We start from the raw sequence: 23442 nt of genomic DNA on the forward strand, positions 1-23442 counted from the left end.
CCAATAGGAAGACAGTGCCCTCCTACTTATGACGAGCGACTGGATGTGGTGCGCACAAACAAACAAGCGCGGCGTCATTAAACAAATTGGTTACATCAAGTTCTTTTTTGGAGAATAGACAGTCTGTGCTGCCCTCTCCCCACCATCCAGGAAAGGGTCCATAGTCTCTTCTTTTTCTTTTTTTTTTTTCCTTTTCTGAACTTATGAACAACGCACATGCACATAATGCCTCCGTCGACATGACTACACAGCTGCTTGCGCCGCCTCCGCGATAGACCTGCGTCGATGGACAGAATCTTTACGGAAGCACATGACGATTGGGCGGGGTCTGATCGGTGATGGACTTGTAGTGTGACGTCTCACAATATTATCTGGTAGTCTGACAGCGCGACCGTTGCGAACAAAAAAAAAGTCTGTGTAGTCTGAGAAGGCCATAAACGAAGCACTCTCCTGGCTAGTGCGAAACCCGGCCTCTATCGCAACCTTTTGCTTTTGAGGTGTGCCGCAGAGAAATTAGCCTAAAATTCCCTGACGTGACAGTCGGCCATGGGGCGAGGGCGGCCTTTCCTGCGGCTGTAAAAGCGAGAGCATCGCTCGGAAGCAAACAGCACTTAGTAGGTTTGTGTGTACCCTGCCGCTGAACGCTTCACGACTGGTCACTCGATGAGCACATGTTCGTGCATTATGAGTGACGTCAGAACCGCTGTTTTCTGTGTTTCCCTGTGTTTACGTTTTTCATCTCACCACTGTCCTACTTCGAAGTTTCTTGAAGGATCAAGTAAACTCTGTATAAGACTTGGTCAAAATTTCCCAAACTTGTAGTTGACCAGCCCCCTTCAAAAACTTAGGCCATTTTTTACACATCATATTTATTATGTATTTTTCTATGATTCTGCCAACTTTGAAGTAAATTGGTCGACTTACATATTTTTTGAGTTCACAGTTTGACAGGTCCTTTGTGACATTACTCTGACCCGCCGTCATGACTCATAATTTTCCATCGCTTCCAACACTAATTTCATGAATTTCATCTACTAGAAATCCCTCGTAACTGTGATGTTTGTTCCTTACTGTGCAATTAGCAACCTAGTGTTTGTTCATTCTCGACTTTCAATTTGTTTTTGTTTTTTTAATGCATGGCGCCTATTGTATCATCTATCTACTGAAAATGATTTAACGTGTACGCCTTTAGAATTTTGAAATAACTCTTGTTATCCCAAGATTGACCTATTCTTTCACATAGTGATTGGAATTAAAAAGAACTTTAAAATATTGCGTGATGCTGGTCTCATGTAAATCAATTATTCTTTTAAAACTTTACACACAGCCAGCAACCCAACAAAAAATCCCTTAAAGGGGGAAGTCAACCCAAACATTTTTTTTCACGAATATGTTCCCAGCAGGCCGACTAGTTGAAACACGGCAATCTGATTAATTTAGCGTTTGTGGAATATAAATTAAGCAGCAAAATGCACTCGTTTTTGGCCATCTCTGGGGGCGGCCATTTTGTCTTCTGTCGACTGAAAATGACATCGCAACTGCTCTGAGCCGTGATTGGTCGTTGTGAGCAGTTGTGATGTCATTTTCAGTCGACGGAAGACAAAATGGCCGCCCCCAGAGATGGCTAAAAACAAGTGGATTAACACTTATTCCACAAACGCAATATTTATCAGAATGCCCTGTTTCAACTAGTGGGCTTGCATAGAACATATTCTTGAAAAAAAAAATGTTTGCGTTGACTTCCACCTAAAGTTATTTTAATTGCTTTTGGTGTTTTGTTTTGGGCCTTGGTTTCTTTGCATTTGTTTTTTTGTTTCAGCTAAGAATTTTCATTTGGTGCATCCTTAATAATGAGGCTTCAAACAGGATTTTCGCAGAGCGAAATGGTCAATGAATTTATGGTGTCACAGAGTGTCATCATTTGCAACAGAGATATTGTAAGAGAAACTGAAATGTATAGAAGTTGACATCCTTGGGAATTTTCATGGATCAAACACCTGTTGTGAATTTTGTCTGTTTTGCAAAAAAGCACTGAAACATTCAACAGTTGGAAATGGGCATTCAAAAGTTCAAGGTCAAATTAAATTCACCTGTAAAGGTAACAGTGCATTCTAGGTTAATTCTGAAATTTTACCCAAAAGCTAAATGGGTAGTGTATGTTTGTGCTAGAATTTATGAAGTTCATTCATCCCGTCCTCTGGGTCCTTCAGCAGATGAAAGAAAAAACATCTGAATTGGAGCAACGACTTTCCTCGCAGAGTAAAGAGGACAATCGGAAAGACCACGACCCCCACAACAAACCTGGTATTCTCTTTGTTCCTTTAAGAGTCAGATTTGATTATTCTTTTCTTTGAATAGCCTTTTATTGAGCTGCTTACTCTTACTCTTCAGGTGGATAAACTGAAAATTTGAATGTTTCCTATGTGTCACCTGCACCTGTATGCACGGGAGCCGGTGGGAGAGTAACGTTCAAATGTGATTTAATCAGTTACAGATGGTGGCAGCAGCCCCGAGGGTGACGAGACTCGTGCCTTGAAGTCCGCTGCGGCCACTAAGGAGTCCGCTGTTAAAGAGGCCTCCTTCCCGAGGTTGAGGCGAGGACGGCGACGTGCAGACGAGGCCAGACTGGACCTCTGGGGCTTTGCGACGCCTTCCCCGCCTCCGCCGCCGCCGCCACCACCGCCACCCCCTCAAAGGGCCCCCTCACCTTCACCCCCGCGGATGCCGGTCCGCCGTCCAAGAGGGAGGCCTCGCTCCAGCCGATTGTCGGAGCGGGACATCCGGGACAAGGGCAAGGCGGGCGACGTGGAGGACGACGCCCCGGCGCATAAAAGGAGGAGGCATTGCCGAAACAGAAAGTACCAGACGGGGGAGTACATCACTGAGAAGGACAAACTGGAAGAAGGAGAGCACCTTGATGAGTCACACATTGGAATCAAAGCAGGTATGTTCGTTCTTAGTTTGGGAGGAGCATGTTTGTTACCTGCCAACACATCAGTCCATCGTGTCATTCTACTCATTTGTAAAAGCAACCTTGCATTTTTCTTTCCGCCTAACTCAAACGTCAATACCAGGGTTGCCCAACCGTTTTTGAACTTTTTTGATCTACTTTTCTAGCATTCAGCCTCCCGCAATCAACCAGCGCAGACGTTTTCAGCGCCTTAAGGACTAAAAACGACTGAAACGTCTACGCTACCCCTTGAAGCCAAAAGGCATACGCAGGAACTAAAAAAGGCAGAAGGGTGTGATGACTTGTCTTGGGCACATCCTGCGGGTGTACTGGTACCTGATGGTGACTGCGCACCAGATCTTGGAAAAGATGATGGCACTGGCATCAAAAGCTGCCGTAGGAATATGTGTGTGAACAAAAATGAGGTATCAGTCGAGTCCTGCACAGCCCGGCCCGGCATTTTTTCCTTGAATTCATATGGTTTGCCGTCGCTGAAGCTATTGAGGGCAAGCAGGCGGTCCGCCTTCTACAGTTCGGACAGTTCAAACAGCCTCAAAAGAAATGACTTGTGCGCATCGTACTTTCCGATAGCTTCTGGCTGTTGTCGATGCATCCAATGCTGCCACCAGATGGAAGTATTTCATAACATCTGCTATCGCTCTCAGCTGGAATTGGGCCTCGTTTTGCTGAAACCACGCTGGTGGGTTGTGTTGCCAAAAGTCGGGCAAGTTGACCGTTGTGTTGTAGATGCTAGCATTGACATATGCCATTGTTGCTCACATCTGGGTCACTACTTGTGGAGATGTGGTAAATGACGAGATGAGGAGACGAAGGCAAGTCATGTCCCTTTATACGACATACAAAACTGACTGTTTACACAGCAAGCAGCAAGCTAGTCTCTTTCACGCTTTCACGTTTTTCATCCCTTTGAACCCAGAAACATGTCAGCTTTTCTTCTCCCTTAAAGGTACAGGTTTCTGTGAATGTCTCTCTTGTGGGTCACCACACCATACATTGTAACCTATTATTATAAGTTGAACAACTCAGTAATTAGCTGATTTATTGTGCTCACACCCAAACCATTTCTAATTTTCGACAAAGTAATACGAAATAGTGCTTTGGTACCATCTTGTTGCATTTTGGTTCCATGGAACTATGTTGAAGTGAGAGGAGAAACTTCATTTAGTCTGGCCAAAGCCCTGTCTAATAGAAAGGTAGTGTAAGCCAGCCACATTGCGGTATCGGTAGGCAATTATTAACCTTGGCCATAAAGGGACAGTGTCTAGAATGTTTGGATTTTTCAGTGTTCATTCAATTTAAAAACCCACTATTAATTTCAATACTATGCAAAACATATGTTCTATGGCATCAAGGTACATTTTTAAAAATAATCATAGGTCTAGTAATCGCTAAATATATTACATGGGTCGCGCCTTACCGTACCGCCGTCATATTTGTTCTACGGATACCCGAAGGTGACAATCACCCGATCGCAAATTTGCCAGATCAGTGACTACAGCATGTGTAACAAATGCAATTCACTTTCTTCGTCGCTTGAGGGGATACTAGAATGTTTGTGATGACATTTTGCATGCACCCCTGCTGAAGAAATTGGTGGTAGGCTTGCGAAGTGTGGTCTCTCTGAGGGACTGAAGCATACGCTTTGAGCTTAGGATGTACTATTTGTTCACCACTAGATGACAAAAACTTCGACACACTGTCCCTTTCAAGTGGAAGTCAACCCCAAAATTGTTTTTTTCAATAATATGTTTTATGTGCCCCCACAAGTCTAAACACTGCATCCTGATTAAAATTGTGTTTGTGGAATATGAATTAAGCGGCAAAATCCGCCCATTTTTATCCATCTCAGAGAGCAGCCAATTTGCCACTAATAACCGATCCCAGCTCACCTGTTTTGAGTTTGGTCATGTGATGTTGGCAAGCTGAGCCGTGATTGGTCGTTACCTGAGCCCTGAGCAACTGATGTCATTATCAATCCTTGCAAGTGCGACATTGAAAGAACCCTCACAAACTCTGACGTGAACGAAGCATTCGCTGACTTCGAAAACAGTAGCTGGTGTGGAAGAGGGGCAACTGTTCGCCTCTCAGTGGGATAGGGGCTTAAGATTTTATCTGATTGGTCAAAGTCAGATAAAAGTAGGGGTGGGAACGCTAATTGTTTTTTCGGTGCATCGTTCGTTTTATTAAAACAATTCCGCATCGATTCAGAGGTATGAATATTCGATGTTTAAAGCATTAAAAAAAAAAAAAAAAAAAAGATGTGCAAGTAGGGATGGGCGATATGGCAAAAATATCCTATCATAATTTTTTTTAAATAAAATCACGACCACAATTTTATCATGATTCTTTTTTTTTACATCATTTTTTAAGACTAATTTGCACATTTCTGACCATTTTCCTCATGTTAAACATAAAACATATTTAAAATGTGTATAAAACTCTTAAAGAAAAAAATGACATTTTATGTCAGCTAAGCTTTATGAACAGGTTTTAATTTGAATAGAGACGATTTTTATCAAAATGTGCAGTGAATGTAAACAAAAGGTAACATAATGTAAACATAAAAACACAGCTCGTAACGCAGGTCTAGTACTTTGAAGAGTCTTTTAAAGCCCTCGTTTTCCACTGTTTTCATGGCAATCATGTCTTCAGCAAGGTAATAAGTCATTGCCTCAGTTACTTCTTGACACTGCTTGCTAGCTTTTTCATATGGAGTGCTCTTGTTAAATGACTGTGTTACCGTGGGTTGTGTTAGCTTGCAGCTAGCGGCTGCCTTTGGCTTTCATGTGTCTCCGTGATCTCCGTTTGCTTTGGCTGTCGGCGCTGACGTCCGAACCGAGTCTCTGCAAACTTTGCAAATAACTGGTTTGTGCTTTCTCCTCCGAGCGAAAGCCAAACCAAATCGACAGTGTGGATGCAGAGTTTCTTTTCGGGACCAACTCTGCTTCGTGGTGATGTTCCGCTATAGCTTCCTACTGTACAAACAAACAGGAAGGTGGGGAGTGTCACGTACTACTGTACATGCTGTGATTGGTTGGTCGGCTATACGCGCCAGTGGCTTTGCGCCGCCATAGAGCGAAACTGTTTGGAATGTGCCATGTAGACGATCAAACAATCTTTCGGCTTCATGAGATCGTCAACATGTTAAACCGCTTAACGATCTAATATCGTCATATCGCCCACCCCTATGTGCAAGCGATTACATGCGTACGTCAGACGTCTGTGCCGAGGCTTACGTGACAAGATGGTGGGACAAACAAAACCTCACACGAGCGGCGCTATCCTCGTTAAGAGCATCGGTTTGGAGACATTTCGTTTCTTTATTAAATGTGAGACGTTGATAAAAATATTTCGGGAACCCAACAAAGATGACATGTGACCACCCAGAGTTGAGTGCGGCGAAAGGCTGACCAGTCGGAGATGAAACAGCCGACTTACTCTGTCAGGCGCTCTCGCAACTCTCCCACCAAACGCTGAAAGAGTAAGAAAAAATTACCAAATCCATTGCGTAAGATTTATAATCGGTTGTGGAAGGAAGGGACTTTCGCAGCCCCGTTGCAGACAGTGACACTGTATCCACGATATATAATTCTCGTCGCGTATTAACATAAGAGCAGAGCATGTCGATTACTTCTTTCCTCACACAAAAACCTAGAATATACACACCTTCTGCAAGATTAACAGTTTAAAGTCTGTTATTTATTGTTACAAAATATGCTTCTTTATAATTTGAATCACAAAGCTATTCTGTTTGATGGCAATTTCCCAGGGCTTAATATTAGTGTTAATTACACCACTCACAGTAAGTGGTGGAATGAGCTTGAACTTTTATTGCTCTTAACAGAGGAACAGGTACACAGTACTTCAACCAGCCATGGTTAACAGCACCGCGCGCCTCTTTCTTTCTTCAGTCTCGCCCTCTTTTTGTCCGCCCAGGGAGATTCTTGCTCTCTGGTTCACTTAGCCAACAGTCATTTTTCCCACAATGTTCAACACTGCCCTCTGCTGTAATGCACAATATCACGTCCAACATGTGAAATAAAGGTCACCAATTGAAATATCAGCCATCCATCCATTATCTATACCGCTTTATCCTCATGAGGGTGGCGGGGGTGCTCTTCGGGCAGTAGGCGGGGTACGCCCTGAACTGGTACCAGCCAATCGCAGGGCAAATTGCAATATCATTTAAAAGAAAATATACTACATCGGATGCTACATTAGGTTCAATAAAAGCAGCGTTCATTGCTAAGTTACACAGTAATGTCAATCAGATGATGCACATTGCAGTTAAAGTATTAAAATACAGGTTACGCTAAATCAGATTAAGTTTAAATATGTTGTTATAATTTTTTTGTTATATGAGAAGTTACAGACATTTGTTACAACAAATGCTGCCATTGGCACTTTTTGAGATTTGTGTAGACACACATAAACAAGGTTGCCTTGCCACTTCAATAAAAGTCAAAGTGTGAAATATAAATCCTTGCTCTTCTTTGAGTTATGCAATTGTTTTAAAAAAGGTGTCAGTTTTAGATTGACTAAAAAATGTAAGCCATTGTAGTGATGCATTGGAATCGAATCGAATCGAATCGTAGGCCTTTGAATCGGAATCGGATCGAATCGCGGGCATCGGAATCGGATCGGATCGTGGGGTACCCATAGATTCCCACCCCTAGATAAAAGCATACAATTTCATTATGAAACTTATTGCACATCTTTGCACAGGGCCATTTTTGTGTTGATGATATTGTTTCGATATACAGGAAGTCCTCGAATTGCAACGTACACGACCTACGACGTTTCGACTACACAATGCCTGTGCCTCTTCCACCATTTTGTCCCCAGCTCCATAGTGACTACGTTTACATGCAGTCAATATTTGGTTTAAGGTCAAAATTCCGATTTCTGAAATATTTGGAATAACACGTTTACATACTTGAGCGGACAGAGTTGCTCCGGCATTTGAATAACCCACTGTGAACCGCGACACGCAGCGTCGTAACTCAAAGGACATCATTTCCACTTGTTACTTTCAACTGTCAATAAAACACTTGATATTCATGTCACTCAGCACAGGAATGAAGCAGCCGGTTTTCTCCTTGCTCCAAAAGTGGGCTTTTGTGCTGTGTCTCTGAGCTTGTTTACCTCTGCAAGTGTATTTGGGGTGGTTGCGTGCCAAACACCGTACTTCCGCATACAAGCAATTCCTGTACTACAAAGACCAGGATTCCTTGCGGTTGAACATGCGCAGAGTGTATCAATTGTGTCTATTTGTGCGCCTGCAGTATCTTTGTCTTTTTACCCTCCTCTCCTCCTTTTCCATCCACAGCCTGTGAGAGTATAAAAGTGTTCTGCACAATAGTTTGGATTTATTGACATAAAATGTGATGTCATCGTGATCACCTCCACAAAATCAAAAATACCGTGGCGATCGTTTCTCCGCTTACACCGGCAGAAGCGGACAAGAGCATGAATGCGCACACGAACCCCGACTGGTTATATTTTGGACATTTAGCTACGCTAAACTCGTGTCAACTCTCAGGTGGCAGACGCTGACTGGCAGCGGGCAAGCAATCAGGCAAACATGGATCTTTATTTCCCCAGCCCCCCTTCCCCCCCAGCTAACAGTAGGATAACAGTACAGCTAATCGCAACAACTAGCTTCAGGCCGTGAAAGCAAAAGGCGTTAGCACAACAACATTAGCTCCTTACTGTCCGCGCAGCGTGTGGAGGTGAACATGAGCCTGCGTCTTCATGTCGCGGGGTTACTCCCAAGTAGTCGCGTGCGTTGTTCGAGACCGCTTGCAGCCACGAGAGTAAGACCTCATCAAACACTGGGGGTGTCTTGAACGTGCGCATCTGACTCCACAGCCGAGTGTGGCCGCATTGGAATGCACCATTTCGGCTGTTACGTTCCATTGAACGGTTGTTGTCAGTCGAAAAACTGTGGCCATTCCTCATCCAAATAAATGTGCACGTCCACTCATTCCCACTTCAGTCTCTGTAAATATCCTGACAGGTGTTAAATGCCTCACCCGTCCTAACTGTGATAATTTTTTTTTTAATCAAAGAAGCAGTGTGCGCTCGTCCCAGCATAAATCTATGTAGCTCTGCTCACTTCCAAATTTCCTCATCCTCATATAAATCAGCTCCAGAGAGGTTAATCCTTTTGAAATGTTGAAGTGGTCATTAGTAGGGATGTCCACAAACATTTTGGTGCCAATTGATCACAATTTTTGGACGTTATAAGCAATGAAAGTACAATGATTTCCAATGGAGAGTTTGTAATCGGTTCCTCCAGTGACTCTGACCGAACAAGGATAGAACGGTAGGGGGCGCGGCCATTCTCCTCATTAACAAGGGGCCTCATTCATGGAGTCACTTATTTCCTAATTTCTCCAAAATGAATGGATAAAATAGAAAATGACAACTCTTTTCATTTTCCTAATCAAAAAATATATAAAATGAACTTGTTAGTGAAAACATGGCCATCCCAACCAGCCCTTTAAACGTTTTACTCTATACAGGCTTAGTTCATGAGAATGCGTTAGATTATATTATAAATTGGCCAGGTTCCTTGAATGCTTTAAAATATTGACCAATAACATCAGGAATATTAATAATTTTGTTAAGTTTAGGAAACAAAAGTGACCCATATTTTTCCATTAATACCCCTCAATTCACATCTTACAAGTCATTTACCATTTTCATATCTCATTATCAAGCCATTTAACAAATTAATTAGAATGTTAAGAATGAATTTGGTCGCATGTTTGTTGTCTTTATATTCATGATTCTACATGATCCACGTAGCTGGCTTATCAAACTCAGCGGCTCACCCTGACTCTTCTCTATACTGTTTAAGGATACCGTTTGAAAGTCCACCAGTGATCTGTAACGCACTCGTCATTTGCAAGAGCAAATTTGAAGATGTAACTTCACCGGGAAACAGCAGCCTCTGCAGTCACAGGTGGCGCAAAATAATTTATGTGTGTGGCGAGAAACGCGAAATCATTTCGTACGATACTGAGATAAGGAGAAAAGCCGTCTTAGATATGGCCTGCTGCTTTTTCTTTTTTTTAATAAGTGGTTTTCAATCTGGGGTCCGTGTGTGCTCATAAAATATGTGTGTGTACGATATAATTGTGGCATATCATTACAAAAATCCGACAATATATGGAGTTGTTCTTTGTTTTAAAGAATAACACGGGGGATAAATGACTGGCATAATATTACAAAGTTGTATTTTTGAAATTCAATTAATGAGTTAATTTCTGTTGTTAAATTTAGCTTTAAGATTTTATTCTTACCCCGCATACTGCCCGATGACAGCTGGGATAGGTTCCAGCACGTCCGCGACCCTCGTGAGGAGAAGCAGTTAGGATAATGGATGGAGGGATGGACTTTATTCTTAAAAAAAAATCATGAATTTTTATACCAACAAAGTGTCTTTGTTGTCAAGCAGCTTTTTTTTCTTGAAAAAATCCAACTTTTTTCTCATAACGTTCCAACGTTTTTCCTCTAAAAAAAAAACCCTTGAATTTGTTGTAGTAGGCAGTTTTTTAATTCCCTTAGAATTTAGGGGTACAAATGTTTGCTATGTTTACGTGGCGTTAGGATTTTGAGGGGGTTCTTGGAAAAAAGACTCCCCTGTAAGGGATCCCTGGACCAAATATGTTGGAATTTAAATGGTATCAAAACTCCAACTAATCCAAAGTAACAAAATACAGCAAACCAACTTTTTCTCCTCTGTAAGGGGTCTCTGGAGGCAAAGTGTTAGAAATGGTAACAAAATGCAACCTGATTTTTGCAGATTCCCAGAAGATTCAGTGTCCAAGTCCTGCTACTTCCAGTCCAGAGCCGCCACCACGGAGACCCTCTTTCACACGTTCGGGCTCGTCCCGCTACCAGGCTAGCGACGTAGCGCTCGAATCCAACGACAAGCCTTCTGGGAAGAGGAAGTTCAAAAGCAAACATTTGTGTGACAGTGATGAGCAAAAGGTGAGCCGCATTTCTTCTGTTTTCAACTAGACTTCTGAAGTCGACTGCCACTGAAGTTGCCTTTAGATGCCTTTAAACAAACAATCAAAAACAGCAGCTCAGCACACTAGCGCTTACACGTTTGCCTCAGTTGCGCGCCTCGCAGCTTCCTGTGGGAAACTTGCATGTTCTGCCCGTACTTGCGTGGATTTTCTACGACTTACTCACACATTCAAAAACAAACGTTAATTCAAGTTGCAAGTGGCCCATAAGTGTGAATATGTGTGTGAGTGGTTATTTGCCGCATAGTGCCAATATTTTGCCGTGGTCGCCGTGTCTCACCTATAGAACTCTACCCTTGAAAAAAAGGTGTGCGACAGCTTGAGGAGTGCTGTCACTCAGCAAATGACATATGGATTAGGCTGCCATTTTTCAGGAATCCCGCGAGTCACGGGAATCCCATGTCACCCTCTCATGTGGATGGACCAGCCGAGCTATGCAGTTTGATAGTTCATTTTGTTGTTAAATGGTTGAATATTTAAGATAGCTTGATGCTAACATATGGTGTCATTACACCACCAAAACGCCACAGATGGGCTAACAAATTAGCATAGACGTTACAGTCATTATAAAATTTCAAACCACTGCTATTGTAACACACATGGACCAGCAACTCATACAACTAAAGCGTAAATGAAACAGTTCACAGGAACATACTGTATTCTCTCTGCTTTGTGGCAACAACAACTAGCCCTGGAGATTTGTTGGGAATCGTCTCTCTCTTTTTCTGCATCTGTTCCAGTAGACCTCAGTGCTGCCTGCCATGTTGCAGCAATGCGTGGTACTACACTGAAGGCGCACATCTCTAAATTCAGACTTGCCGAAGTACTGCAAAAACCCGTAAAAATTGATCACTTCAAAATCTGCAATGTAGCACCGGTGCGAACGATGAACTGCACTCTAGCGGGTGCTCACTTTATCTGTAAATAAAAAAAAGTATTATTGATCAATGATTAGTTGAAATCAATAATAAAAGAAGAACCTAACCACTTGTCACAATAAAAGACAATGAACTCTTTTTGCGTCTTTTGTGATTTAGCAATGCAGTAATACATGGTTCTCTGACCAAGCTGTTCAGTACAATTTGTATAGTGATTATGAAACAACTGTGTTTATGTCCTGTCCCTGTCATAGTGTCTTTTGTGATAGTAATAGTATAGTGTCTCCAACAGCCTCAGACAGTTATCTTGTTTTAATATACTTAAGAAGATAATACAAATATGATTTTGATTTTGATTACGACATACACCTCAAAGTCAAGTGTTTAAATCTTAATGCAGGGTAATTTAAAACCTTCTCTTATGTGTCAATTTTACATTCAACCTATTTCACACAAGTCAACTTAAGTGAATACATTACATTCCAAGTCATGTTTAAAGCTGGCATTTTTAAATGCAGTTGTTTGATGAGTACGGTATATAAGACAACAGTGCCCCCTTGTGGCTCTACATTTGTCTTTGATTTATTTATTTATTTTAATCTGTCTGCCATTGACTGAAATCACAATGCGTTCCATTTGACTTGAGTCGTCACTCTCCTCTATTGTCATGTGTTTTAGACGAAGACCAAGCGAGGCAGCTCGGGCAAGCGCGGCGTCCCCGCAGCTCTGGATGAGGACGCAACCACAGAAAACAGCAGTCCCCCACCTCTCTCCAAGAGTGTGCCATCATCTCCGTCCGGCAAGAAGAGTTCACCCGGGAAAAACAGCAGCCCAGAGTCTCCTCCCAAACGTCCGATCCCTCCGGAGGTGCGGCGGCTGATTGTCAATAAAAACGCCGGGGAGACGTTGCTGCAGCGTGCTGCCCGTTTGGGCTACCAGGTAAAAATCACATTCAATTTAATATTAAATTCAACAGTAATTTAACATTTTTTGGTGGTTTGTTTTATCAGGAAGTGGTGCAGTACTGTCTAGAAAAGGACATCAGGGAGGTGAATCGGCGAGACAACGCAGGCTACACGGCACTCCACGAGGCCTCCTCTCGTGGCTGGACTCAAATTGTCCAGATGTTGCTCAAACATGGAGCTGATGTTAACTGCAGTGCTCAGGATGGAACACGGTAAGGCAAAAGAAAAGAAAATGGATAGTGTTCACTTATCACATATATATCACATTATACATAGATTAAAAAAACACATGTGGCTCATCAAAAGGAGGGGTTCTACCTTTCTGCTTAAAAATAGTAACATATCCCACAATCCTATGCAGTTGACCATAGTGGTGGGCAACTCTGCGTTTTCATTGCGAACCCCGGTATGCTGGTAAGTATACATATTTAGATTCGTTTTCACGACATGCCATACCAAGCCGTATGCCATTTAAATCGCAGCTTTATTAGTAAAACGGGTTTTATCAAATTGTGATTATATTGCAAATGCAATTAATTAATCATTCAGCCCCAGTTGAAATATGAAGCTCTCTCCAGCATGCTAACCGACGGTTTGTGCCTTGCAACCATAGCAAGAGCTCATGGTGAAAAGAAGGGGTCGACAAATCCCTGGATTGTAGTCAAGTCCAGTCAAATTTATTTATACAGCCCTTAATCACAGAAGGGTCTCAAAAGGCTTCACATGAGATCCCATAATCTTAACCCCCAGGAGGGCAAGGAAAAATTCTGGAAAAAAAAAAAAAAAAAAAAACATCTGGGGAAAAATGAGAAACCTTGAGAAGGGACCACAGATGGGGGAATCCCCTTCCAGGATGATCAGGCTGCAGTGGATGCCAAGTGGGAAACATTCAACACATATTATGATGCTCTGCAATGTTAATTGAAATAGTGTAAAGGTCCATTCACTCAGATGAAGCGCTGCAGGAAGACGCCTCAGGTGAAGTGGGTCCCAGCCCAGTTAGTCAATGCAGAAATCTCAGTAGCAGCTCCTCAGAGGAGGTGGTCAACCTCCGATCTTGTACCGATCAGTTGCTGCAGAGTCCATACAGTGACTTCCAATTCGGTCATTGTCACCTAGCACCCTCCCCAAGAAGAGAGTGCAGGAGAGAGAACAGAAGCGGCAGTCAACCAGGCCAACAAGTTGTTCAACCAAATGCAACAGAAAAGAAGCGGCAGTGTAATGATTTTTGAAAGTCTAAAGAAACCTCTTTTACCTCCCCCCTTGACAATTACAGCCAACAATGACATACATACAAGGCATGACTAATGACGAATAATGCCGTTAGCCTTCCAATATGTCCCTTCGGCAATGCATTGTGAGAAATGCAAAAAAGCCCGAACCCCTCTTTAGCATTAGCTAGCATACTAGCCTAAATAACACACTATTACAAACTAATGTGACATTACATGTGTTGAACAAACTTGGTTGCTAGCACTTAATAGAAATGGTATTAACCCATTAAAGCCTAAAGCTCCTGGCTCACTAGCTCCCCAAAACCTAAGGGCGTCTTTGGAATTACCCTCGAAAACCTGAAGTTTTCCCAGAAATTAAACACCTACAAAATATTTAATATCTCATCCCCTGTAGCAGAAACATAATTCCTAAAGATTCGAGAGATTAGACATGTGGTTTTCACACAGGCCCTAGTTGATTAATCTTTACTGTTTCAATTGAAGATGTAAAAATAAAGTGTCAGCCCAAGAGAAGCACTATTTTTAATTTTAAATAAATCAAGTGGTAATTACCGTCCTCTATTCTGTTACAAAGCCGTCGATATTGTTATTGTCGGCAAACATATTTATATCTTAGGCTAGGTTCACACCACAGGTCATAATGCTCAATTCGGATTTTTGCAAAAATCAGATTTTTTTGTGTGAGCTTTCATATTACATTTTAAATGCGACCTCGATCTTGTCTGCTGTATGAACACATGCGTCACCAACGTGACCCGCATGCGCAGAAGAAGAGACGGTCGACGTCACTCCCGACATTGTATTTGCGGAAGTAAATGTGGTCCAGCTTGCCGGGGCGTTTATACAGTGTGAAGCGAATAGGTAAGAGGTAGAAATAAATACAGTATTTGGGGAAAATAATGAGGCGACTGTTTAAAATCTCATTTGTTGGAGACATCACTAACGATAATGTCACGTCATAACCGTGCGTAAAAAAATTAATCGATCTGAGCCGTGGCTGAATTACTACGATCGCCATAAATGTCCACTTTATGCTTCATGTTTCAAGTGGGATTAAATTAAAGTAAAATATAAAGTCAATAGTGTTACTCAAAACAACTTTGCAGATTCGATCCCCTGCTGTCAGCACTTTCCTGCCTGCGCGGAGGGCATTTTGGGCTCCGGGTGATGTCAATGCCGGATGTATGCAACCTGGCCGGTCAGACCGCGGTCGCATTGGAAAAGATTTTGGATACTTGTCCGATCCGGGACCACATATGAAAGCGACCCAGGTCGGGTTTGAAAAAATCAGAATTGAACCGTTCAGACTGTCATAAAATAAATCTTGATACAGGTCGCATATGGGCAAAAAAATCCGATCTGGGTCGCATTTGCCTGTTGTGTTAACCTAGCCTTAACCATATGTCACGTTCGATTGGTTCTGCTCGTTCAAAGTCCACAAGCCCCTAATCTATACCACTACCGTTACACATTTCAGAGGTTCCGCATTCGACGGCGTCTGTCATTATGACTCGAAAGGATAACGGAACATCCTCTGCGGGCTCGCGACACCGTCACGTGTATATTCTGATGTGTTTCATTGGTTAACCCATTAAAGCCTGAAGCCCCTCGTGAGACATCTCTCGAAAACCTGCGGTTGTCTTTGGAGTCACCCTTGAAAACCTGACATTTTCGCCACCTACAAAATAATTCATATCTCAGACCCTGAAGCAGATAGAACATAATTCCGAATGAGACTGATAGAACATAATTCTGAAAGAGCAGTCTCAAAAGACTTAATTATGCAAAAAGTCAAATAAATAACATGCCACCTAAACATTGCATGGTTCAGAATATAATCAAAGTAAAAATAATAGTCACATGCAGGCTTCACACGAATAAACTATTCACTGAGTTCCTAAATTGAAACGATTCAGGAACTTGATTTATTGTCTTATGCATAGACAAACTATCTTGTGCATTTGTCAACGAGAAAAAAAGTCACTGTTAATCTTTTTGTGAATTATAAAATGATATAGCGTGTCTGTTGCCCACAAGCGAGCTACTATGCATCTCCCTGTGGCAATAATGCCACTTATACTGCGCTGTGACAGTAATGCACCATGCATAACAAGCTGCAGCGTGCGTGCCATACACCCCAAGCTCGGTCGCTCATTTATAAAAACTCCCTTGTTAGACTCAACATCGACACAGGACTGACATCCGAGCTCCATTTAACACTTGCAAAACTTAAACCGGATAATAGGCCTTCATTTAGGAAACTTTTGATGCGACAATACACTCTTTGGTAGAGCTCAGGCAGAGCTACGTCTGTGAAGTATTTGTATCTCGGTAGCACGTAGCGAGGCTCGAAGTGGGCGAGCAGACGCCGGAATCCGGTGTCTTCCAACACCGAGAACGGTTGGTCATGCCTTTTGCCTATCGCGGTGATATGAGTTTGAGTTGGTCAGCATGAGCTGCGTTAGCTGACGTTTCATTGTTGCTGCTGTGTCCACCTATACTTTATTCACATGTATATGTATGTATGTATATATGTATATGAATATGTACATATATATGTATGTATGTATATACATATATATAGATATATATGTATACGTATGTAGAAATAAGTATAAATGCGGGAGTAGAAATAAGTATAAATATATTGTATGAATATATAATACATATATATACATATACATACATATATATACACATATACATATATATACATATATATGTATATATACATACATATGTGTATATATATATACATATATATACATACATACATACATATATGTACATGTATATATATATATGTATATACATATGTATGTATATATACATATATATGTATGTATGTATATGTATATGTATGTATGTATGTATATTTATACAATATATTTATACTTATTTCTAGTCCCGCGTCGGCGTGAGCGACAACTGCTGTTATAGGGATTGTGGTATTACCCCTGGCCAGGACCCCCGCCCCCTCTTATAATGGTATGCCCCAGTTGCAGGTGGGAGGCGCGGGTTATGTGACGTGACAATGAGGAAATACAAACACGCTTGAGCGCACGTTGCTGTTTCACATGTTGCGATGACATACAGTTTCTCACACGGAGACGGATGAGCCACGCAGCTCGTTGCTGCTGCCGCAAAGTCCCATCACTCAAAGTAAACAAGCTACTCACCCACGTTCCCCCTAAGCCGCCACCTTCCAGATCGTTTTCGCAATGAAATTAAATGCATGAAATGCAAAACAACTTGTGTCCACGAGTATATTGCTGACTCAACTCAACTGACGTTGGCACATCAAGGTGGCGTTCATGCACTTCTTCTGGCGTTCACTACCCGAAATAAGACAAAGCAAACTTGCTGTGTAGGGGTTTGCTGGTATGCTTTTATTTTAAGGCCGGAAAGGAGAGGAAGTGAAAAATAAACAAGTAACTTGTTGACTGCCATTTCTGGCGGACTGTTGAACCCAAATAATTATACAATACGAAAAAAAACCAACCCCGGGCCTCGCAATGGAAGTAAGCACGTGCAGTTTGGTAAGTAGTAAAGTACTGTAACGAACTGAGTTATCTTTTCGGTGGTTGAATTCGTGTTTTGCAGAGATATGTTGTTTCCGAGCCTGTTGAATGCGTCGCGCGGCTCGATGGATGGGAGGGGGTGCGGGCGAGAGAGGAGGAGCGGAGGACGAAGGAGAGAGAGTGTGTGACTGGGTGGATCTAATGGTTCTTGTACTTGTGTTGGCGTCGGCTACGGCCCACAGTAGCCGATTGAATTAATAAAAATGCGTTCATTGAACTAAGACTGATGGTTTATCATTGGGAGACGTTACAGTACTATGTGGCGCATTTTGAAGCGTGTTTGAAGCGTTTCCACTGTGGGTTCGAATAGTAAATTAGCCAGCTAATGATCCTTAAAAAGCCTCTGCCGTAAGCGTCTCTCCCGCAGCGACATCGATCAAGGACGCTTTTTTTGGGGGGGGTCGGGGGGCGGAACGGGGCGGGGGCCGACAATGTTTCTGAATATGGCCGGGGGGTCACGGCCGGAAGAGGAGTGGCGGCACAACAGTGAGAGCCAGAAAAGGTCGAAGGTTTTAAATTTGATGACATTTATCATTAAACTATACTGTCTCATCCGAAGTAAGAACACTGTCCATTTTGAAGATATTTCAGGTCAAAATAGGTTTATTTTTTTATACATGTATTTATTTTTTGTGTGTGTCAAAACTGAGCCATTACCATTTTGCTTGAGGTCAATAGTTAATGCGTTATTGTATATTATCAGTCAAATAAAATTAATTTGCAGTCCTTCTCCAATTTAATGGTTACAATTCAATGTTAACCAGAGATGGATTATTTTGTATCATATTTTTAATCTTGTATCCCTTTTTCGTTGTTTTTGTCCCGCACAGGCCACTTCACGATGCGGTGGCTAGCGACAACCTTCCCATCGTTTGGCTGCTCCTGAACCACGGCGCAGACCCGACTCTGGCCACCTACTCGGGACACACGCCGGTCAAACTGGCACACAGCACCACCATGAAGACCTTCCTCACGGGTGAGCGCCACCAGCCTGTTACTTCACCTTGATAATGTTTAAGATTTTTGTGGGGGCTTGAATTTAACCACAAGGAACAGAAGCTAATGGAAGGCTGTTAAAATGTGGTCCATAATATATGATCTTAAAAATCTGACCTTAGTGTCACTTCATCACACCTAACAATTTTTTTTTTTTTTTGCAATTTGTGGAGTCAATTTGCAACCTCCCGCCCTCCACTTCCATACTTTGGGTGGCGTGTTACAAAAATATGAGAAGTAAATATTGAGGCCCTAACTTGCTGCTTAATCTCTGTGCGGGCTAACCCTATTTTAAACCAGTTGTCAGTGACAGGACCTCAACCAGATGGATTAGCGAAATGTTAACAACAGTTCATGGGTGGATATCATATTCAAATGATGGATAGATAGCACTGCTGGATGGACATTGAAAGGTAAAGTGCTGATGCTATTTATCTCGCAAATTAGTTTAGTGCTGTGTTGAGGCTGGCTGGCTGTTCCCATGCCACAGTGTGCCAACATGACTACTCTAGCCCTCACCATATGAATTTATCCTAGACTATACCTAACAAAACGGGACAATTTAACCACTGTAACCTCAAAACTATTCTCGCAAAGTACATACAGTACATACATTCATACTGTAAGAGTATTTGTCCAGCAAAATGAAATAAATAATTTCCCGACTTTTTTGCCATATCATAGAAAATCGTACTTAGTCGGGGAGTTCTGAAGATTCAGCAGGTTCGGTTCTGAAAAAAAAACCAAGTCCACCTAAGGATTAATTTGCTACTACTAACGCCTCGGGTCGAATTAATATTCTTCATCCTGTACGAAAAATGTGTAATATCACAACATCTTACTGAGTCACTTACAGTAAAAGTACTGTAATTTCCCGTGCATAACATACACCCCAGTATAATACCTCCCTTCCCCAAAAAGTTTTTTTTTTCCCTCTGTACTTGTGTATAATATGGTCCCCCGATTTTCTGGCATCCTTGTGAATGAAAAAGCAACTTTATTACTACATAGTCAGCCTGAGGAACTCATCATTCTCCCTTTGGTGCATACCGCCACCTGGTGTACGTTTCCGTCTCTCGTCAGCAAAATGGACGTCCGCCAATAATGGACTGTGAGGCCGTTGAGAGCTTGATCACGTTAGTGATGATTAAACAGACAGACAAAAATCCACTTCCGTCTGTATTTAGTCCATCTTTTTTTTAAGTTTCCGTCTAACATCAGCAAGACGGAATGCCCACCTCTGCTCGTTTCCATCCCAATAAATAACTTCCTTCAAAGCATTTTTAAAATCATGTTTTCCATAATCTTGTTCTTGCACTGTCTGCTCTTTTATTCATTTTAATAAGTTACTTTTTATTTCTTTACTCTGCTTTTAAATGTCTTTTAATGTTCAAATACGAACGAGGCCGCACATTGTCTGCTAGTGGTTAGCAGACTGCCCCACACTCCTGAGGTTCGGGGGGTTCGAATCTCTGCTCTGGCCGCAATATATTTACATCTGTCTGCACATCACATTTGTCAGTACTTCCGCTGCCACCTCACTCATCTTCATACTTGTCTGCTGGTACAATTCAGTTGGCATGACAACACTGTTCCCACCGTTGTTCTTGCAGAGTATTTCACCGACCTGCAGGGGCGTGGTGAGCAGGATCCCACCTTGCACTGGGACTTCTACAGCAGCTCCTTGTTCGGTAAGTTCTCTACCAATGTAGTAAAACAGGAAAACACTGGTTGGTTGGTGGTTAGAAAAAGAGAGACTTGAGGCACCTTCATCCTCTGAGAGGAAGACGAGTCGAGGCCTGCTGGCGTAGGAGTACGAATCATGCATGAGGAATGTTGAAACAATTGAAATGTTTTAGTGTATCAAAAGCAGAGGGAAAGAAACTTGAATTTTATATTTCTGTGCTAGAAGAGTGGTTCTCAAACTTTTTTCAGCAAGTAACCTCGAAAACCAGAATGACCAACATTCAATTGCACGAGCAGTGTCACTGTAACATTCTACACAGTTTGAACATTAACGCTGCTCTTCAATATAGGTGAATAAAACAACCATAGGAACTTGTTCCATTAAAATGTATTGCATCAAAAGACTGAATCCTTTTGAGGTCTCTTGTGATGTCAGCATGAAGCCAAGGTTTTGTGCGACTTTCGTAATGTATTTTTCCGCATATTTATGATTGAATTGAATTGAATTCAGGGTGTTCCATCATGTTATTTGGGAATTGTGACTCAAATCCCCGTGACACACACACACTTTTTTTTTTTAAATCGTCGTCCAACATTTCTCTCCCATGCAGAGACGGGCGAGGAGCCCTGCTGGGACTTCCTGCTGTCGGAGAAGAGCCAGGACTGTGCGGAGGGCGAGAGCGCGAATACCGACGGGGAATCCAACAAAGACAGCCTGGTGTTTGAGTTCTCCTCGGAGCCCCTTTTGCCCTGCTACCATGTGCAGGTGTCTGTAACGCAGGGGTGAGTTAACACGGTGTCTTTGCGGCGGGGATGTTTAAAAAAAACTAAACAACAACAATAAAATAAATGTGCACGTCCTCGTGGGGATGTGGCTGGGTTCTTAATGACCCGGTCACATTCAAACTCAACACCTTCCACCATTTCAAGTGCCTCTCATTAACCCCAAATAAAGTCCTGGTAGGTTTTTCCTCACATATTTATAAATATTTTATTCATTTTTTTTATGGGACAGCGAAGAAATGACACATTGTTACAATGTAAAGTAGTTTACATACAGTAGTAAATTTACTGGGTCCTCAAAATAACCCAACACACCACTGTTCATGTCTGAACAACAGGCAACAAAAGTGCATGTGACTTATGTTGCAAAGTCTCTGGTGTGAATGGGAAGCAGGCATGTTAAATTTGGAGTTATTGCTCTCATACTGTTCAGGTTACAGGTCACATTAATGGTGGATAAATGTGAAATTATTTATCTCAGAATTGCAAAACAATGGAACTTGACCAGGGATGAGAAGACTATTTCTATTCACTGTGTATGAGGAGAGAAATATTTTCACTCTGTAAAAACAAAAAAAAAAAAGTCATTTCTCCATCAGCTGTCCCCCTTTTCACACTTCCCGTCTTGTCTTGCAGCTTCTGCAACTGGTTCCTGCTGTCGGACGTGCTGAAGCGCCTGAAGATGTCTCCGCGGATCTTCCGTGCCCGCCACCCTCTCTTGGAGGTGGCAAGCCTGTCTCGCACCGAGCTGGGCCGGCAGGTTCTCATCAGTCAGGTGGGCTTGCCTCTGGATTCCCCCAGCAAGGACCAAGAAGAGGAGGAGGAGGAGCACGAGGACGAGGAGAGGGAAGATGACGAGGATGATGGGCTGGTGGATTTGGTGCGCTGTGTTCCAGAGCTCCAGAGACTGCTGGGCTCCTCCATTCACATCATACAAGACGACAACGATGATGAAGAGGAAGAGGAGAAGCCACGTGGTCGGTAGCCCCCCCATATGACAAACTCAAACATCTCCGTCCGAGCACTCACTTTTCAGGTTCCTAACTTGACTTGATCCGAGGCTTTTTACGAGAAGTCGGTGGTCCGCAGAGACGAGACCTCCGCACAATAGTCAAACGTTGGACCCCCTCACCCTTTCCCAAACACCTTTACTCCACCCTCCTCTTCCTCACCTTTGTGATGGATGGACCTCAGAGCTGCAACGACACAGCCCCCCTGACGTTCCCTCGCTGAATCACTTTTTTGGGGACTTTTCAGGAGCGGTGCGGCCGTGTTCTTTGCATCTGTCGACACCTCGTTTTGTCGTGCTTTATTTAATATTCCTTAATATATTTGACCTTTTGTGTATGTATGAAAAGTTGCTTTGTATGGTCGGTGCTTCACATACTTATTAGGATCCCTTTATTGCCCCCCTGACCCTGGTTTGAGAACAGTATTTGAGCAAGCGAAAGTACAGTTTTATTGTACTGGTGCTATAATAGATTTTTTTTTTGTGTTGACAATCAATGATGTTTTGGTTTGAATCACAAACTTAATAAAAAAAAAAAAAAAAAAAAAGGATATTTAAGAGACGTAAAAAGGTGGAGTTGAGTTGAATGGGGGGGAAAAAGCAAAGAGCGTGCTGCGAGAGACTTTTATTTGATTCTTTTATAAGAAATCAAGAATAAAGCATGATTGTAAATCATATTTTTAAATATCATTTATGTTTTGTTTACCAAACTCTCAAACTGCTAAAACAAAAACATTTAAATACTGTATAAATAATTTGGAGTGGCATGGTGTCCTTGTGGTTCGCACGACTGCCTCACAGTTGGAATTTGGCACTTGACATGTTCTCCCTGCCACATTCCATAAACATACAAGTGAGGGTCTAAATTACAGGCGTCGACCTCCGGTCCTCAATGGCCGCTGTCCTGCCTGTTTTCCATCTCTCCCTGCTGCAACACACCTGTTTCAAATAATCAGCTCACCAGCAAGTTCTGCAGGTGCCTGATCCCAATCCTAATCCTTTGAATCAGGTGTGTTGCAGGAGAGCGGCCCCCGAGGACCGGAGTTTGACACCCCTGGTCTAAATTATCCATAGGCTTGAATGTGCGTGAATGCTTATTTGTCTATATGTACCTTGCCATTGGCTGGCGACTATGCACTCTAGGGAGGGGTGGGCAATTCCAGTGTTATTGCCTGTTTTCCACCGCTCCCTGCTGCAACACACCTGATTCATATGATCATATAATCAGCAAGGTCTGCAGAAGCTGCATACCAATCCTGATTATTTGAATCAGGTGGATTGCAGCAGGGTGACATA

The 23442-nt window shown here is 42.4% G+C and overlaps 1 protein-coding gene across 11 annotated transcripts in view; it reads left to right on the plus strand.

The window, feature by feature from the left end:
• bcorl1 (BCL6 corepressor-like 1) overlaps positions 1 to 22823 on the plus strand; it is a 35934-nt gene extending 13111 nt beyond the window's left edge. For 8 of the 11 annotated variants that reach the window (XM_086023728.1, XM_086023723.1, XM_086023724.1 and 5 more), the window contains 9 exons: positions 2211 to 2304; positions 2489 to 2944; positions 10785 to 10972; positions 12570 to 12830; positions 12902 to 13068; positions 18503 to 18648; positions 20282 to 20359; positions 20966 to 21137; positions 21774 to 22823. In XM_086023728.1, the coding sequence (XP_085879854.1) occupies positions 2211 to 2304; positions 2489 to 2944; positions 10785 to 10972; positions 12570 to 12830; positions 12902 to 13068; positions 18503 to 18648; positions 20282 to 20359; positions 20966 to 21137; positions 21774 to 22122 (1911 nt within the window). In that variant the 3' untranslated portion in view covers positions 22123 to 22823. The remainder of the gene's footprint in view (positions 1 to 2210; positions 2305 to 2488; positions 2945 to 10784; positions 10973 to 12569; positions 12831 to 12901; positions 13069 to 18502; positions 18649 to 20281; positions 20360 to 20965; positions 21138 to 21773) is intronic. The other 3 variants (XM_086023733.1, XM_086023732.1, XM_086023734.1) reach the window with 3 other exon arrangements.
• The last annotated feature ends 619 nt before the right edge of the window (positions 22824 to 23442 follow it).

This window comes from Filicampus tigris, chromosome 2 (genome assembly GCF_054856515.1).
Source record: "Filicampus tigris isolate MCC_2025a chromosome 2, RoL_Ftig_1.0, whole genome shotgun sequence".
Classification (NCBI taxonomy): Eukaryota; Metazoa; Chordata; class Actinopteri; order Syngnathiformes; family Syngnathidae; genus Filicampus; species Filicampus tigris.